This window comes from Scomber japonicus, chromosome 4, assembly GCF_027409825.1.
Source record: "Scomber japonicus isolate fScoJap1 chromosome 4, fScoJap1.pri, whole genome shotgun sequence".
In the NCBI taxonomy this organism is placed as follows: domain Eukaryota; kingdom Metazoa; phylum Chordata; class Actinopteri; order Scombriformes; family Scombridae; genus Scomber; species Scomber japonicus.
This window is the reverse complement of record NC_070581.1, coordinates 16,195,891-16,216,030: the sequence shown is the minus strand read 5'-3', so window position 1 is coordinate 16,216,030 and position 20,140 is coordinate 16,195,891. Positions and strand designations below refer to the sequence as shown.

General features: G+C 40.1%; 1 protein-coding gene across 1 annotated transcript; it reads right to left on the bottom strand.

Moving 5' to 3' along the window:
* Nucleotides 1-486: 486 nt before the first annotated feature.
* alx3 (ALX homeobox 3) lies at nucleotides 487-5,878 on the bottom strand. Its single transcript, XM_053317917.1, has 4 exons — nucleotides 5,527-5,878; nucleotides 1,257-1,531; nucleotides 996-1,121; nucleotides 487-837 (listed from the first exon to the last, which is right to left on the bottom strand). Exons 1-4 carry the CDS (start codon nucleotides 5,876-5,878, stop codon nucleotides 487-489), a joined length of 1,104 nt encoding a protein of 367 aa, XP_053173892.1.
* Between the last annotated feature and the right edge of the window lie 14,262 nt (nucleotides 5,879-20,140).

Below are 20,140 nucleotides of genomic sequence, written 5' to 3'. Positions count from 1 at the left end.
TTCTAAAAGAGTCATGACAAGTCTAAAATAATTCCGGCTGAGATTGTTTTCATTGCATTTTCTAAAATCTCCAAAAATAGCTTCCAACCGAACAAGGCAGATAATAGAGATGGAGGCCTTTATTACTGGTCACACTAAAAAGCACAACAGACAAAACAATGATTAATGTGATAATTACATTTTTTACATGCTTAAATAATTTTTCCTCTTTGGTCTCAGCAATGCGATATCAAACTAAAACATGGAAAGTTCCCATGAATACACTGGGTTTTCGTGCAAGAGGCTCTCAATGTTCATGAATTTCCTACTCCAAGATCTTCTGAATTTTGACAAGTCTCCAAGTTGGCTTAGATAAATGTTAAGAGGAAATATTTGAGTCATATGCTGAGGTGGGTTTGTAGCCTACATCTGGGATTGTGTATGGGTCAGGAATGTAATATGCCTTGGCTCAGTCAGTGCATAATGGGGGAGCTGGCACTGTTGTGGTCATGTTGGCCAGGAGAGGATACTGCCTGGCTCTTTGGCTTTCATCCGCAGCGCCACCAGGCCTGTTGGCTTGTATTCGGTCTCGGGCCCCTCGATGGAGGGGGACCCGAGGCCTCCTGGAAAGCTATGGAGCGAGTAGAGACCGTTGATACCCGGATGATGAGGTGGATGGTGGTGGTGTGGGTGGCTGGGGGACGTGGGCATGCCCATGAAGCCCTGCAGATTGCTGTGGGGGTGAGGGTATGGACTCATGCAGGAAGAGGGGATGGAGTCAGCTCCTAGGACACAACCGGCACCTGAACCACCGCCTCCTCCTCCTGAAACCGCTCCTGGCCATAAGTTGCCCTGCATCTGGACAGGAAGATTTTAGGATTAGATACATTTGAAATTTGACTGAATTAACTTGGAAGTGCATTATAGTTTGCAATGATCACAAATTATCATAAATTATCACAATATCAGCAAAGGTGGGGTTGAGTTTGTTCTGCTTTGCGCCATTGAAAAAGTACCTGGTATGTATCATGGCGAGGGAGAAGAGAGATGTCGTAAGTGGCAGCAAAGTGGTTGCGGACCTCCTGAATCTTTCCGTATCGTTCCCGTTTCCTCCACTTAGCTCTACGATTCTGGAACCAAACCTATCAAATACAATGGAAAAATTAAGGATGATAACAGGTCTCATTCAGGTAATAAAGTCTACTCTGCTCATATTCATAAAATTAAAAAGGTGAAAAATAATAGTACTGAAGAGGTACAGTTGTCCTGACACACACCTGGACTCGAGCTTCAGTGAGCTCAGTCCTCAATGCCAGTTGCTCCCGGGCGTAAACGTCAGGGTAATGTGTCTTCTGAAAGACTTTCTCCAGCTCCTCCAGCTGAAAGGTGCTGAAGGTGGTGCGGTTGCGCCGCTTCTTGTTCTTGCCCGATAAGTCGATGGAGTCAGCGATAGAGTCTCCTTGTAAACCGCCACTTGGCTCCTTCAGCTTGCCACAACAGTCTGTGCCAATCCCAGGATAACCCATGGTTTTTGGAGCTCCTTTCTCTCTGACTGAGGCATGCAGGAAACACAGAAATACACAAACTGTTATAATTCAAAATAGCATACATTCAAATGCAACTTCGACTTCTTTTTTTTTTTAAATCGGGTGGTAGTTTAAACTGTTGTTATGCTGCCTTCAAGATGCCGCTGTGGGTTGTTTTGAAGGTTTGAACTTTTGTACGATTCTTATTGTCAATTTATTGCAATCATCAACTTTTGATTTAGATTTTAACATTGTTGAAGTCTGACCATCTGTCAAATATTTTGTGTAGTCTAACTTTGAAAAATATTTAATCTTAATGAGCCATTTGTGGTTAAATAAAAATTTAAATACTTTTTTTTGTTCACACCAGGCTAATTTCTATTGTATAGAGAGAGATTGAAACAGTGAAACACCACAAGATTAATCAGTAGGCTTTTGAACTATAACACAGACAAATCATATTCATACTTTTAGCCAACATAAATGTATTTTTATGTCTGTAACTGTCCGGGCATTCAGGAGACACCCTCACAAATAACATTAGTGCACAAAGAGCCAGTGCTGGGAATCAGATATCTTTGCATGTGAGGCACCAGTGCAAACAACTGAATGATCAACCACTCCCTTTTTCACTGCCAGAATAATCATTTTAAGACTTTTTTTAACCAGCACACTTTTACCTGGATAATGTTACTGGTACACAGTAGTTAGACTTTAAAGCCAATACTTTATAAATTCTACACATTGGTACAAAGTCAAATTAAACTGGCTATCACATCAAACAACCGAAAACCATTAATCTCTCGTTTGTCTTTTATGCTTCTCAATCTGATTCCCAAACTCAAACTGCCAAATAAGGCTGAGCTGTGAGGCGCCTGAGAGACGCAACACACACACGCATGCACACACACACACACACACACGCGTGCATGCACACACGCACACACCACTAATTCAGCCAAGTACTGTTTTAATATGATTAGCCCAGACACACTGTATTTACAGTAGGTAGTGCACTCTCAGTGAGTTGGTTTGAATTAAACCCACAAGGCAATAAGTAGAAAACAAGATTTGATTTGTTTCATTTGGAAATACAGAAAAAAATGTTAAAGGTCAACAGATATATCAGTGTGTTTCAGAAGAAACCTTCTGCAATGCCAATGTCAAAATACTCACATTAAGATACAGAACTGAAATATCTTACAAATGTGTGTCTGCTAAAGCACACGCTTGTTTGAATCAGTGATCTACATTGTGCCCTTCACATTCAGCTGTGAGGGGAAATCTGAACGCTTTACCCCTCTCTTCCTGTTAACAGACCATGGAAAAGGACTGTTCCCTCCCGCAGTGTTTGGATGTTGTTGTCCATGTTCATTATGTTTAACCCTGAGCTCCAAAACAAAATCACTCTTCATCTATCTGCAGGCACTCACCGGGGCAGCTGTAACACTACTTTGCTATTCCCTTAATTCAATATTGGGCTCAACAGAGAGCACTTTTCATTGTAACATTAATTTCCTCATGTCCATTAGATCCAACCTCACACTGAAGTTCATGCCGAAAATATTCTCTGTCAAGATTGCAAACTGGGGCCGCAGGCCATTGTGTAGCTTTTACCCTGTCAAACACCCACATCCGCTCTGCCTCCACTCCAGTGTAACTGGAGATCTATGTGAAATGCAGGAAAAGGCAAATAAGAGGATAAATTATATAAATGTATAGGTAGGAATATCATGCTGTGAGAGTGGGGATCAACTCTACTACACTGAAACTGTGGTGGTAGAAATTCAAGCTGCCTCTTTTCCGAGTCTCTTGTTCACTACAAATAGGTTTTCAATTTGTGCAGAACGGTACTTCAATTCTAAAAACATATGTTTCATCCTGTCCGTTCAATGGAGATTTAATATTTACTGCTTTACAATTTTAACTTATATGGTGATTATCTCTATAAAGACCAATTAATTAATTGATCTCGGCATGTAAATGGGAACTTAGAACATTTTTAAATAGTAAGAGATTCTTTTATTCTGTTTTATTTTTATGAAGGTATAAAATGTTGGTCTTTTGTGTAGAAAATGTATGAATCAGAAAATATGAATTAAGAGCTTCATCATCCGTGTCAATGGGTTTTGTTGTGGGTATACTGTAGCGACTATATACACTGCACCTATAGAGACAAAAAACGTATTTTCCCAATGGGAAAATCATACGTAATATCCAGAGTTTTGCAAAACAGAAAATATAGTATGAACGGTCTGAATTAAGACATTCAAGTGTAAAATGAAGAACAAGAATTACTTTTTATGTATTGAGCCAATTTCATTTGTAAATAATAGTGAAAAACTTTGAACTGTTTTTTTTTTTGTTGTAAAAAAAAAAAAAAAAAGTTTGCATGATCAAATTCAAGGAAATGTTTGCGAAACAATTTTTAAAAAATTCAGTCCAACCATGAACTAAAAACTGGAAATTCTGTATTATAATTGCGAGAAATTGATTACAAATTAATGTTGCGTCCAAAAATAAAAATGTGAAAATGGCTGATGGGTTTTTCATTTGTTGCTTGTCCCACCATCACTAAACTTTCCTCCCACTGCAGACAAAACAAGACATGTTTACCTTCGTAGGTGTGTGAGCCCAAACTCAAATACACAATTGAAGAGTGGTACGTGTAGACATACACACACAGTATTCTGCATATACATACATGCAAAGCCCTGCTCACTTGCAGTAATGTACCCTGTAAATTACAGAAAAAATTAAACTAAACACTGAACAATTGTCAGTGTGCAAGCATGCGCATGTGTGCATGTGTGCGTGTGTGTGTGTGTGTGTGTGTGTGTGTGTGTGTGTGTCTGACAGTAAAGTGGAAATCATATATGCTTTCTCCTATTTAAACAGATTTTACAGAAAAGTAATAAAAGTCAATTTCCAAACAGGACAGCTGATATCATTATCATAACTAATTGTGAAAAAAATCCATTGGCTGTCTTTGGCAGCAACATGAATCAAGCTGTTGTATATTATTCTGGATAGATATCACAAAGCGCTTATCAGCGCTCATATCCTTTGTTGCTTTGCAAAATCATCAACACCAATAAATAAAGTGAAAGACCACATAATTTCCTCAGGCTTCAGTTCCACAGTTCCAGTTCCTACACTCATTACTTTTCTTCCCAAGATAGACATTTATGGGCTGTTATGTCTGACAGCCTTTGTGCGCATGCCTGCTTGCAAAATTCAGTCAAAAGTCAATTCTATTGTGTTTTTCAAAACAAAAATATGCAGTGAGGAGGATAAGAAATAAGTGAAAGAAACAGCGTAACTGGTAATAAAGACATTTATCAAGCTGAATGTTGGCCTAAAAGCCTGATAACTGACCAGTAGTCTAATGACACACCCAACTTGCTGCCAGGATGACCTTTAACCTCTTCCACTTTCCATCAAGGACTGTCAGGTAAAAGAAAAGTTGTTGACATTTTTATCACAACAGCAATTTCCTTTGAAATGTCTGGTAAAAATTAAATGTGTGTGTTTATGAGTTGGAAAGACATTTATAAACCCTGCGAAATGCAAAAACTGTTTTTTCATAAAAAATTGGAAAACTGATCCACCAAATCTATGTATTTTCATTTGTTATAAAATGTAATGAGGCAAGGCAGACGGATAAAGATTATTCTCATATTTTATTTGTCATCTGTTTATTTTTTACACCCGCTTATCCTGTGCAGGGTGGCCAATATTTAATTTGTGAAATGTCACTATTGGGGAAAAAAAGGCAGGGATTGTCTTTGCAATATTCTTCTCATTACATAAACTACTTTGATACTTTAACTCTTAACTATAAAACTTAAAGTCTACTTTCAGGTAATTGTTTTGTTTTAAGTAAAGTTAAAGTTAAAGTTAAATCATTATTATCATATACATGTTAGTAGTAGAAGTTGTAAAGATCTTGTAGTTGATCCATCCACTTTTATTCTTATAGCTCAGTTTCTCTTTTTCTTCTTCAGTTTCTCTAACTTACCGTCTGAGTTATTCTCGTAAAACGCCGGCTTCCCACTTATCGCTGTCCCCTTTTGATCCTGGTTTATACTGTCCAAGAACTTGGTGTGTTTGGACGGTGAGGCGGACGGGTTCGCCGAGGCAGCGCCGTGCGTAAAGTCCGCCGCAGCATCACCAAACCTCCCCATGGCAGCGGCATACACATCCCCGCGCAGGCTGAGGCGGTGAGGAAGAGGATGAAGGTGCGAGGGTTTGTGCAGCTCATCGCAGGAGAGAAAGGAGCCAGTGCCGCCGTGCTCCAGTCCCGGAGAGTTTTCTGGCGGCGTCCTCCTACTGGTCTGCGAAGAGAAAGGCAAACAACTCTCCGTCTCCATCTTACGGGTCCAGCAGGCAGTATAGACAACAGCGACTGGGCGCTGATGGTGTGGGCGCCTGAGTGAGAGATTTTTTTTTCTCTTCTGTGTTCATGTCAAGTGGGTGGGATTTAACAGATCAGAAACAAAGACCCGTGAAACCGGGAGTGGTGTGTGTGTGTGTGTGTGTGTGTGTGTGTGTGTGTGTGTGTGTGTGTGTGTGTGTGTGTGTGTGAGTGTGAGAGAGAGAGAGAGAGAGAGAGAGAGAGAGAGAGAGAGAGAGAGAGAGAGAGTTTGTGAGAGAGAGTGAGAGTAAGTGTGTGTGTGTGTGTGTGTGTGTGTGTGTGTGTGTGTGTGTGCATATGTGTACATGTAAGCGTGTTCGTGCGTGTGGTGTCTCTTACAGCATACAGCAGTCTGATATAATCCGCCAAAAATTCAATCACGTGTGGTTTCTGTCCCTCCAATTAACCATTTAATTCCTATTTCATATATTGTTATGGGCCTAATCAGCAAATCAAGCAGGACAGGAGAAGCAGGCAGCATACACACACACACACACCAGTTAACACACCGAAAACTGACTGAAGAAAAAATACATTTTAACTGAAGGCCACGATAACACTGTCCGTTATTTTGTTTTTTTAAATATAATTGTTTCTTCATGTTTCTATATGTAATGGAATCCAATTAACTTAAGTCTATTTTATAAGCTACAGTCGGGCATAACAACTAGGCCTAAATGTTTTACTTCGCAGTCCGTGAGACTGAAACCTCCTTTGTGTTCAAACTTGCAATCGTTTTCATTAATCGCATTTAGACTTCGATGTGTGAGTGCTCCCGATTCATAGATTTATATTCGGCTTCCTTCTGCCGATAAACGAGAGAAGTAAAGAGGGAACTGATATCCTATAAAATAGCACTTATTGTGGTGTGATCATCTCTGAGAAATGTATTAGTTCCAAAATACTTTTAGAATTACAGATCATGTGGAAATTTGTTTGAAAGACCGAAGTGAAACAATAAATTTGATAATTAGGGAATTAGAGAATAAATAAATCACCAAATCCCGACGCGTTTATCACAGTTTATTTGATTAGGTACGATACTTAGAATAAATGTCACGTTATCCAAATTCAAGAAAATTGCCTACATTTATTTTAACTTTAATTCACTGCGATAAAAACATTGTATGCTTGCTTTGCTTTTGCGCAAATAACGCGAAGAGCGTAATTTTGCTTAAGTTTAAAATTTTATTTGACAAAAAAAAAACACGGCAGTCATGGAGGAAAAATACTTTCATTCAGATGTGTAGTTCCTCTTAGACATGTCTGACATAAATTATATTCAATAATAAAAAAGTAATATTCATTTTTAACTTAGAATTCAGCTCCAATTAGCCTATGGGTTTAAACTAAATTATTATTCGATCGGACAATTTAAGAATATCACACACTCAGATTAAACATACCGGATTAACAACGGCACGACCGAGAGGTTATCATAACATTACAGCAGAAAAATTAAAGGCAACATTTCTCTTGTGTTGCTTTGCTGTCTGGATGCGTCCGTATATGAGATAGAAGCAGCTCACTGCTCGCTTCCCTTGTTCAGTAAATTGGGCTGGTTTCCTGCTCTTGATTTGAATGTCTTTTAGAAATGATGAAACAGCAAAACAGTGCTCAACAAGGTCATAACATTATTTCTGTTTACACAAAAAAAAATACTTTTAATTAATGTAATATTAGCTACTCTTTGTGGGGGTTGTGACTTTAACTCAGCTGACATTTTGTTTTGATGACTCTGAATGTAAAAACAAAAACAAAATCAAAAGTAAAAACAGAAAAAATATGCTTTGGCCTGAGCACAGAGCACAAGATGTGTTATTAATTCTTAGCATACTGCCTCAAGACTGACCGAATATCCTCAGAATGAGTTAGACTCCGCATTAGGATAAAAGGGTATTGATACTGACATATTATCTCCAATCTAGACAAACTTCGTCTAAACACAGTGCACTTACCAGGTTCAGACACGGCGCAGTGGGTTTTGGGGACATCTCACCATCGCTCTGGATACCTGAGGCTGCACGCTGCTCAGCTGATGGACAAGTGTGTAAACATGAGGTCCATTTGGGCCGAGAGGCCTCATAAGCTCCATTTGATTCCATCTTGAGCTCTGAAATATCAAAGTGTCCACAGTACACGTTACAGATCCAAGTGAAAGAAAAAAGCTGTGTGCAACAAGAAGGATGGAGTTAACATGACATGTGAATGATGGCTCCAAGTGAGCTCAGATTCTTACTTGAAGTGTTATTTGTACAAAGTGTAACTTACATCAGAATTTCAATAACAAACACAGAAGAGCTGAGAAACACAGCAACTGTTCTTGTCCAAAAAACAAAACATTGATAAAGTCAGCACGAAAACTTTTTTTTAACATGAATGAGAATCTTATTCATACTCTAATGTGCTCTAATACGACAAACTGGATTCTTGTCTTTAACAGGAGACTCATTAAAGTGTAGTCATGAACAAAAATGAATGTCTTCATTTGCATGGACACAAATTGCAGAGACATCGCTGCCTGTATGGAAAGGAAGAGCTCCTTTCGCTTTAAAATGATTAGCGACCTTGGATATAAGGCCTAATGACATTTATGTGTAACATGACTTAGATTAACATGTTTGGGTCAGTAGAGCGTAGAGGCTAAAAAAGGCCTCGCTGTCATGTTAATCACAACCACAGTGCCACCTTTTACCCTCCCACTCTGCATGTACTCCTCCCTGTAAACTCCAGCCTAGCCATACTTGCCAGCATTTGTCAAACTGTCTGGTTGACCACCGTTAAAAACCTCATAATTCTGTTAGGGGAGAGTATACGTTTTAAGATGTACACATGGGAAGGAGGGTGGGGGTTGGGGCACGGATATGTTTCTCAAATCTCGTGACAAACATGTCCTCTGTAGCCTGGGGCGGCAGAACACTCTCGAATTCACGAACCCAGCTGAGTAAATGCATTCCAGAAATGTGGGCAAGAGGAAGAGCGTCTGCGCTATGATCTCGGAGCCGCCGCAGGTAACTGTTTATATGAATATTGCATCAAGAGGGAATAAGATGTGTAGGATTATGGGTATGTTATTTGCTGAGGAATCACAGTCTCCTATAAGTCTGTATGGACATCTGTGTGCTGTGGCTTGCTTAATTACATGAGTGGGGGTCCATTCATTCACGTGTTGAAAGGTCCAACTTTCAGAACTAAATAGACACAGAAATCTCGGACACATCAAACAAAACAAAGCACATGTCCATTATAAAATAAGCACATTATATGAAATCATACCTCAGCCAGCGTTGTGTGTAATTTATCTTCCCCCACTCACTCGCAGGGAATAAAGTGGTGGTTAAAAAGCAGGGAAATGGCAGAAAATAGCATCAACTCACTGTCCATACCACGACCAGTTCCCTTTCTGCTCCCCGTGGTCCTAAACCCTTGTCCTCCGAGCCTGTCCTGGGCATGACCCTACACAGGAAATCAATTCAGCCTGTTGGGAGTCCCAGGTTCCCCCCCGCCACCTCCCAGCTCTAGGCACAGACAGCGTGGATAAAGGTGACCCTGCACTATGCGCACCCTGCGGCCCTCGGGCTAAAGAGCTGCGTCCTCCCCTCCCTTCACTACATCCTCTCAGCCCGGCTGTCAGTCTGCAGGGCTTTGTCACACTCTGTTACACCTTACATCCTCTCTCTTACACACACACACACACACACACACACACACACAAAAATGATTTACTTGTGAAGTACTTGGGCACTAAGATAATTTATTCCATAAAGACATTTAAAAGTTTAGATAATAATTTGGCAATGCTGTAATGGTGAATAATGTCGGCTGTGTCATGTGTGTAGAGGGTAAACAACGATCTGACCTTTTCCACATACAACCTGTGTGATCTCCCAACAGCATGAAGATGGAGAAGTTATTAGGACCGACCTGCCAGATGAACACCAACGCAGCCAACTAGACTGAAGTACAACTCTATACTTCATACAAGCTGGCTGTCTTTGTCTGGCTGTCACCGCCTGGGGCTTTTCCTCTCACGTACAGGGTGGCGATTCAACCTGAGGTTTGCATTAGAATAGGAGAAGGATAGCTAATTTAATTACCCGCCATGAATGCACAGAGATGATCCCATATGCAGAGCCAGGGTTCCTCTCAGAGGCCTCCCTCACATCCTCCAGTCTATGTCCAGAAGCTGCAGAGCCAGCTGAGGCTGTGATTGACAGATGCCGACCCCGGGGTCAGCCGGCTGGAGAGGTGCATTCTGGGAAGGCTGAGCCGGTCTGCCGTAGCAATGGGGGTTGAGGTTTTCGAAAGGGGAATGGGAAGTGGGGTTGCTGTCCTCTGTCTGACCTCATATGAGGCGTCATGAAGCACAGTGGAGCCCAGTGAGTGTTAGCAGAGAGTGACAGCCACAACACACTGGAGATGAGCTGGGTATGCATCTGTAATAAAGGGACATACGCTGACTCCAGAATCGATGGTAGATGGTGTTGTTTTGCTTAGAATTGTACTTTATGAAAATATTATTTCCTGCACTGCTTTTGAGAGCATAAAATCTTTAAAAAGGAAACGTTTTTTCCATTCATTTCACTGTCGGAAAGGAAAGATGGTGACATATTAAGCTAGTCAATTAAGCCCCTGGTGACCTTGAAACCAAAAGGACCTTGGTGTGTGACAGTGTAGACACACTGGCAATGACAAAACCATGAAGCCTTTGTTCGACCTAATTTGGAAGTAGTCTTCTGTCCTTGATTTATCATGAACTATTTTCTGCTGAAGCACATGCTGTGTGTTGCTGTCTCCCTGTAGTTTTAGAAATTGGGAGCATTTACTTTAAATCTAAGACAGAACTACCACAAAGGCTCAGAAGGCCCACAACAGATAACCTGCAACATATGAAAAGGTATAATTGTTTTTTTAACCTTGTATATTCACTCATCCAGCATAAACATATTCAGTTATAATGTGACTTAATAAAATACAAATAAAATAAAACATTTCCAAAGTAACTGCCTGTTGCACTGACTGCGTTGTCATAGCAACAAGCCGAATGAGTCTTACAGGTGCTATCTAATTACGGCTCAGTTTAATATAACCAATTAACCTCGCTCATATTGGTTACAGAGAGCTGCATGAGGAGATGAGGAGGCACAGTAGCTCTGAGACAGAAATGCTTTGTGTGTGTGTGTGTGTCTTATGAAAGCTCAGTCTGTCGTGATAAATGCCTCTCTGCTCTGACTCTGCCCTTAATGAAGGACAGACCGGTACAGCTTTGCTCCTTACTCACAATCTCCAGGAATCCGTAAACATGCACCTTAGCAAAACCATCTGGATGTATCAGCCGGGCCCCGATACAGCGGACACACGCCAGAGCTAAAAATAAAATAATCCCTAAATGTTTTTTAGGGCGGACGGTTGGCGAAGAGGGCCTGTTGGGCGGTGACGCATGCGTAACGGGGGTAGATTGAAAAATACCCAGCAATTTCCGTTAAAACAAATTAAGGTCTTTGCTTCTGTCAGCATGGACAGTAGCTACATGTCAAATTTACTTTGTATTATTTAAATTAATATCTAAATAGGCCTATAAATTCCATTTTACCCACTATCTCCCCCAGTCTGTTTTACGTAATTTAAAATACTGATGCAAGATGGCACGTAATCCTTCTGTGACGCAGGTAGAAATAACCCAACATTAGATTAGAAATGGTCAATAAAGGCTATTTTCTTAAAGTAGAAGCGTGCATTTATTTGGAAACATGTAGCCTCGACCAACTTTACTGAGGTAATGAATTAGTTATCCTGTTTTCGACTATTTTTGAGAGAAACAGGCTAATGTCGGGAGAGAGGGAACTCACTGTAATGGCAAGTTGTTGATGTTTTAGTTTTTTACTCATAAAGAGCCAAACCTCGCCTGTGACCCAGGGTCTTGGATTTAATTTGAGGTGGTCGGGCAGCGATAAACAGCATGGATTGAAGATCATGGGATTTTCATTATTTGGAGCCAACGGACAGGAAGCTCCTCAGGTCGTCCTGTCCTACAGCCACTGCGTGTTTCCGGTGAGTATCCTAATGTGGGACCAATATGCAGCACCTGTGTTCAACCTGGGAGGAGATGCACAAATTTGATGTCCTCATAGTTAATTATTGACACTCGAGCTGTCAAATAATGTATCAAGATAAAAAAAAAAAAGCAATCGATGATAGAACAGAAAAATCAACAAACGATGAAATAATGACGTAGCCTATACTTTTAATTAACTTGTAGCATTTGGTAATTTAATCTGTATATCCAGATAGAATTAACCTATATCATTTGGACCTTTTAGGCAAGTTTGTCGTTAAAAAAAGTTAAAGTTAAAAAAAAAAGAAAAAAAAAAGTAAATTCACTGTGACAAAACGCTTCTTAATTGTGAATATAGACCTTTAAACTTGGTTTGCAACTACGTTGGATTACATATAGGCTATTTGTATTTATACTGTGAGTAAAACTCCAGCAATAAGCTTCTGTGACCAAATTATCAAAACGATTTTTACAGGCATTACTGACACATTTCTGGTTTTCTTTTTTGTTTTTTATTTCCCCCCCAATCGTTTCTATTTTTGTTTTCAGGCGTTTAGACTAACCTTTCATTGATTTTTTATCTCCAGTACGCTATGGATTCATTTTGGCTTTATCTTATGTTATATCTTATGTTTCACTTGTAACTAAAGGAAATTAGTTTCCCTTTCAATTTTTAATGCAGGATGGGAACACCCCAAAATATTCCTGACATATTTCTGTCAGATCTTTAAAAATCTATGAAAGCAAGAAAACGAACGAAGGACTCAATATTCTGCATAACCTCTCAACATCTGAATGGTCTTTTATATTTTACAGAGGGAAAAATAGTTTATTTTTGGCTAAATGTTTTACGAACGACAATTAATCGAGGAGATACACAGCCATGAAATGTTTAGACCTTGCTTGAAGTTAGACACATTAAAAACTTGAAGAAAAAAAAGAAAAAGTAGAAATTAATTGAAATACAAAGGAAGTGAAATCACTCTCTTAGCTTACAACATTACAAACAATGACCTTATGCTCAAATGTTTAGGGGAAAACCTATTTTGTTTCCTCACTTTTTCATTGTAAGAGAAATTATAGACAACTTTTTGTCTATACATTTTTGTCATAACATTTGTTAGCCTCAATGTACATTTTATATATAAAATGTACATTATAGGCGCTACAATACAAACGGGGCCACAACTGACTATTGTAGATTTATTGGCAGTTATTGTCCTTTTCTTTATGAAGGCTGCAGTTGATGCGCTTCAACATTCAACAACATTCGTGTGACAGTCTGTGTGATTGCTCTGGCATCGTGACACACACTTAAACACACGCACAGGTCTGTAATCCTGAGGTTCCAGACAGGACCTGCGGCTTTGGCAGCGGCCTCTGTCTCCAGCGCATCAAATGAGAAAACTCTTGACGCACAGGAGGTCTCCGGTAGCCCACCAGCTTTCTCACATTTTGGAAGAAACCTGTCAGCTATATTTTGGATAAATACTTATGAAAATCCACGGAAGAGCAACACGATTCTATCGGGGGAGCCTAACAGTAAATCTGTCAGTTTTTGCGAGTTCAGCTGAGGAAGGGATGACAGTTGCAAAAATTATAACCAACTACGCGCTCATATTTCTCTTTTGCCATCAGAGGTGGCAGAAGGATTTGTTGGACTGTGATAACTAATAGATTTTTTAAATGAGCCAAGGTGTGAAATGTCTGCCTGGATACTTCTCTTTAGCGGACTTTTCAGGCCTATAAGCCTCATGCACAGTTTAAAAATAGATAGCCTAGTTGGATGGATGTGGGTGATCATATTTCCCATATTATTTTTTATCTCAGAGAGAAATTATTTCACTCAAACTTTCAGCAGAACCAAATCTTGCCAAAACAAATCCTGTGACACTAAAAGTTAAGTGAACAGTTCAACTCAAAAACATTTCTGCAGAGCAGGAAAGAGAGAGAGAGAGAAAAGGGTCAAAACAGACAAAAAAACGGTACAAAATCAATTTCTTACAATGATTTTTTATTAATTTATTAATTAATTTGAACTACACAGAGACTCACACTAAGAGCATGTCTTTTTCAAGAGAGTCCTACTAACATAGGTCTACAATACAAGCAGCAATACTCAAAATCTTGAAAGTATGCATTGACATTGGTACTCTCTGGTAAATTATCAAAATTAGTGTAACTTCTAATGGCCATCATGTATTTCCTCACTGGTGAACCACAAAATAAGTAATTATGCTTATTGAAGCCCATTTTCCTTTAGACATGTTTTAAATCACTCTCAGGGAATATAGATCAGCATAATCAGAAAAACTCGAAGTGATTCTAGACTTTGAGGATCAGTTCTTATATCTGTTGAATGCCAAACCCCCCGGTGCAGTGCAGCTCTTTGTTCCTGTCCAATCAGATACAGCTGTATAAGCCAAACTCCACAGGGATAGCCAGGGTCATCCTCCCAGCGGATGCTCGGGCCCATCCTGCTACTGGTGCCCTGAGGGCCTGGGCACAGAGCACGACCCCCCAAACAGCCACCCAGACACTGGCTATAATGCCCCCGTCCACCCACAGCTCCTTGCTCTGCTAGCATGGTGGTTAGTGTTTTGTTTTGGCTATGACTCATCTTTTTCCTTGACTGTAGATAGTAAAAGACACAGGGTCCATCTTTTTCGATTAACACACTGAATGTTCAACTCTTAACTGTGAGTGTGTGAGTGAAAGGCCTCATGCATGCAGCTATAAGTGGTCTCAGTATTTTGTTATGAGAGGCAGAGGATAAGGTCTGTAAATTAAAGGAACTCTTACACATCTGAATGAGACTTGTCACAACTCTGCTGGGGAAGAACAGAGCAGCATAACGAATTAGACTGTGTGGAGTTCCACCAAGAAAGGACATGTGAGAATTCTGCCTGTTTAGAAAGAGAAAAAGCCAACGACCTTGGGGGCTGAAGTGGCTGGATAGAAAATAAACTGTTTGGAATTACTCTGCACATTGAGGAATAGAAAGCAGCTGCAAAAATCTGAACTTACTCAGTTGATTTCTTTGTGATATGGAAAAGCTTTCAACGGGCACATCACACTAACCTCTAGGCTCAGAGTGCAAAAGTATGAGTTGTAATGTTTTCAACATGTCTTAGCTTTTTAGAAGAGATAAACTGTGTAGCTGGGGGGTTTAAGCGAAACTAAAACTAACCTCTTGCATTGACTTTTAGGGGAGCAGCACTGCAGCAGACAAAAGAGATGGTGTACATTCGGGGGATGTGACAGTTGATCAGCCAAGTTTAATGGATTTAGGTAATGATAATGAAAACTGCAGTGGGCTGGTGGGGCTTGAGCGCTCCAACAAACGACACACTGGAGACTACGTCTGCACCAAGTTTCAGAAAATCTAATTTATGGCCACTTCGCAGCAGCTGGATTTGCACTTCCGACCATGGGATACCATTACCAAACACCATGGCGAAGGCTGATGGATATGCAGGAGTTAGGACACTCATGCTCTTGCTCTCTCAACTCTTGCTCACTCTCTCTGACACAAAAACACTGTATATTTATAGAGACACAAACGTGCACATGCTCACACAGCAGTAAAATTGCATATCAGACTAAAATATATGATGCAACTCACGCTGTGCAACATTACCCACAGATTATGATTGAAAGATCGTCCCTCCTTTTTGACTGAAGAGTCCTTGTTTTTACTTTCCCTACTGTATGTGAAATAACCTCTTAGGTCAGCAGACTGTACATGGGTGGCATTGAAAGGGAAATAGCACTCATTTGAAATATTTTTATATGCCATGGCTCAGTAGCTATTGTGGAACTAAATAACCAAGTAAATTGCAGAGCCAGAAAGCTAAAAACATTCATTTGTAATAGCACTTAGATCCACAGGCTGGAGCTACTCCACTGACCATAAACTGAAGACTGACTTTGAGGTCTGTTATGAACCTGCAAATATATCTATTTGTTAAGAAGCCCCTGACCTTTATATCTTTTCCTGTTATTTCATCATGGAGCTGCAACGTGACATCACTGATTATGAGCAAGAATACCACTCTTTGTGTTTCTGTCCATGTGAAACAATGGTAAATGTTCCCTGAATACAGGCTGAATTTGTCCTGGGATATAGGAAAATAATTTTTGACATTTTAAATTCACTGGTGTATCCGAGTCAGGATTTTAAGCCCTGCCATGGAAAGTCTAATCAGCTGCGACCACAGTACTTTCCCTAAGAGCCACTATTCACTGGCTTGGCGAGGGAATGTAATCTTGCAACCACCTATACTGGAAAAAAAGCCAAAGCCTCGCACTTACACTAGATCTTTCTCTGCCTGATAGTGTACGCTATCCTTCTCAATCATGTCCAGCGTGCCTAACATTAGAAAAACATTTGTTCAGATCAGATAACGCACACTAAGACAAGACAGTTGGCTTTATTTGAAACTGTGTCAACACAAAACCAACAAAGTGGCGGTTGTTGTTGATCTGAATCATCTTTAACAAATAAATCATCAATTTCATGGACACTCGTTTCTTCAGAGGGACTCTTTGTCAGATAATTTGTTGGTGTTTTGAAGAAAACAAACTACACAAAGAAACGAGCTACACCACATAATTGTCAAAGCTCATTTTGATGAATGCAGGATAGTGGAAGTGATGAGTGTACCCTTGGTTTGAAGACCTGACAGTGAACTCTGAAAGGCCAGCCACCCCCCAGACAGCTTTCCCTCTGGCCTATAGTCTCCATTATCCAGCCATTGCCTGGGGACCAATCACCCCGACTGCCCTTTCTGTCTCTCTTTTTCCCCTTTTTCCTTCTCTTTCACTATCTGTCTCCCTCACTATCTCTCTCCTTTCCTCTTCCCTCTTTCTCGTTTTCTCTCTCTCCAGGCTCTTTTTACCCAGTGCTTTCAAGAGCTCCCTGTGTCACCAGACTGATTAAAACAAACACTGACCCTATTTTGATATCTAATCCAATTGTGCTCTTTTTCTTCTCACTGGCCCCGGAGCACGCAGAGTATTAGGTGTCCTGGGAGCCACAGGGCCCCCCTCTGTGACTGATCTTAGATTTCAAACACTCAGGACCATCACATATGGTGGGCAAAGAGTAAATAAAGTCTTATGAAACTCTCTTTTAGTGCTCATGTGTAAACAGGATTTTATATAAATCTATAAGCCTTATAGTATTGTCGCTGAAACGATGATGCATGGACAAAATGATGCATGTGCCCGCCCCCATTCATGCATGTATGTTAGTTGTAATTTGAGTTCAGAGTAAGGAGATGAAAGTGTGAGTTTCAGAAAGCTAACCCTGCTGGCAAGGGTGCTGGCTGGGGGGTTATTGAGAGAAGACTGCTGTTTATTGTTTTATTAACAAGAGCATGTTGGCCTCACCAGGTCAAGGCTTTACCTTTGACCCCCCAAGGAAAAAGACTAGAGAGCAATGGCCTTTGTGTATCAAACAGGCAACTGTCCTTATTGAAGTCAGTGTGTGTCCATGTGTTTTGACAAAGTGTGATTTTTTTTAAAAAAAGACTATTGCTTTTTATCCCCTTACTTTTAAGATTTATAGAAAAAAGTTGCTACTTGCTTCGTGCAGTAATTTATTTGCTGCTCTTTTGGGAAGCCAGAATAAATCTGTATGTAATATAAAAGATCATTTGATAATAATCCTGCACACACAAGTAATATGACTTCTGATGCGTAAATTAATTTTAAGGAATCTATAGTTACAGCCAGAAACTGATGTTTGTTTTGTCTGGCCCACTAACTTCAGTGCTGGAGTAGTAGTTGTATATATCAGTGATATCAGATACTTTATCAGTATGAGCTCCCATTCAGAATTTAGTATCCATTTCTGTCTCTAACTCTGTAATGAAACACAAACTGTCTCTATATGAAGAGCCAGAGATTTACAATGAACCTCACAGTAAGCTGACACATGTATAACATTTATATAGATGGAAACTTTCAGTTTCGGAGGAAGCTGGCCCCTCCCAAAGTGAACTGTTCTGAGAAAGCAGCAACAGATTGATATTTTGGGAATGTTTTTGTACTGCGGATGGACTTGGATGGCCCTCTGATCAACATCCTCATTATGTCACATCCTGAGGCACAGTGACATTTATGATACCATCTAGTGGTGATCAACAGTTACATCAGCTGAAATGTGCACTGGCATTTGTATCCACTGATTTTGATTTATGAACATTAAATACAAATGTTTGGCACCAGTTTGTGTTTTTGACTAAGGCCACTTTCCCATTCAAAGTGAATGGGAGAGTGGTCTCAGACTTGTATGAAGGATACACATAAGTTATTAGAAGAAGCGCTGACTTGCAGTGGAAAAGTTCATCAGGTATTTAAATTGGAGCATTTCATTTCTATATCCTGTAAATATGTAGAACAAGATCATGTAATTGATATACATCCTGAAGCCTGAATATTCTGTTTAGATAGAGTGGTGACCGGTGAAATGATACCATCGAAATCATGTAATTTAAAATAATTTTCCTCTAAAGCACAAATATTCGAAGCAGAGAGTGTAAAAACTTCATGCAGCCAGACAAACGGCCTGTCAAACAGGCACCTTCAATGTATGGAAACCAGCTTTGATTATGGCCAGAAACTCTTTCGTGGGCCTTGTGAATTATGGCCAATTACCTTTACCCTTTTATAATAATCATTTTTTTCCCTACTGTCACGAGCAAGACCTTGGAGTTGCTATTACCTAAAACTTCAGTAGGCGACTACAGGTTGAAATATATGACGATAATCATTCCCACTAATGGCTGTGGAGCTTAGAGCAAAGGCAGTTTTTATAGAGCCCAGAACTGTACATAAAACCCTGAGACTAGCCAGATTTTATGACCAGGTTATTTCACCCTTTACTCCGTTGTTTATGGTTTTAATGGCAGACTGTTGCCAGCTTTCATGGCTGCAGTGGCTGATTTTAACTCAGGCAACATGCTGCTGACCCCAACGTTAAGCATCTTTACAGCAAGAGTGACACTCTTGTTTAATCATTTGAACCATCCTGTCAAACCAGTAGCTTGTGAAATGCATGTTAAAATATATGGAACGATATCTTTCCTTTTAGCCTGCAGGAACGCTTTACTGTTGCTGTGAAGGAGCACACTGCAAGAGAGACATCAAACTCTAGTCACCCTGCATTTTAGTCAATAGTGAAACAGGGTGTGAAGAAAACAAGAAAATAAATGAGATAGAGCAAGAAGGGGAGGGTGAGGGGAAGGGAGAATGAGACAGCGAGCAGTGATAATCGATGGAAGCCACAGAGCGATGGCAGAGGTGAGGTTGTTTGTCTCTAGGAAAGAGAGAGAGAGAGAATGGAGAGGTGGTATACAGACAGAGCTGTCTGCTGATGGAGCTGGCAGCTGGCCAGGCTCTGTATGAAGGCGTCTGCACAACAGCAGAATTTATCACAGTGACTGCTGGCCTTGTTACTGATGAAGACATGAATCTGAATGTGGCTGGGGAGTAGGGTAGGTATATCAGCCATGAAAACCTCAGAGCTGGCATCCAGTGACAAACTAAGAGAAATTGATTCAATAAATCCACATTCATGATTCTTACTGTACTCTATTATCTGTCTGTGTGGTGTATGTGCACACATGTATGCTCATATGTTACCTGTCACTATGATTCATAACTGTTGATTTTTATGATGCACACGACTGTGCTCTCTTCTCTGCAAGAAGTAATTGACTCTTGCTTATTCTTTGAGTTTTTTCTAATAAACTAACACTGAACAAAAAACTTAACAACGAAATCCAAGATTTTCAGTCTCGCCCTGAATAGCATTCAGCTGGAGGTTCTTGGGGTAAACATAAAGCTGTTCTTACATACAGTGTGCTGTCATCCTGAGATAATTCACAACAGACCTTGAAACTATATGTACTATTTCAGCTAACTTATTATGAACAATGTGGCTTGAACTGAATGTTGAATGATTTAACAACACTTAAATGCCATCTTTGTTATTTTGATGGAATTGATGTCTTGTCCTCTCTTGTTATATTCAACTATAAGCTCTGCATATTTCATCCATGTGTCTTGCCGAAGGTTGAATGTGTATCTGGTGCTGGTGTCTTGGTTGCCACTCCCTGCTGCAGCCCAGATGGCAGCGAAGCCCTCCCTTCACAG

Bases quoted from the DNA above. Each gene is read 5' to 3' on its own strand.
- alx3 (XM_053317917.1), bottom strand. From the start codon at position 5,878: ATGGAGACGGAGAGTTGTTTGCCTTTCTCTTCGCAGACCAGTAGGAGG. The intron at 1,532-5,526 runs GTAAGTTAGAGA...TGCATGCCTCAG, and splicing joins TTACGAGAATAACTCAGACG to TCAGAGAGAAAGGAGCTCCA. The intron at 838-995 runs GTACTTTTTCAA...CTTCCTGTCCAG, and splicing joins CTCGCCATGATACATACCAG to ATGCAGGGCAACTTATGGCC.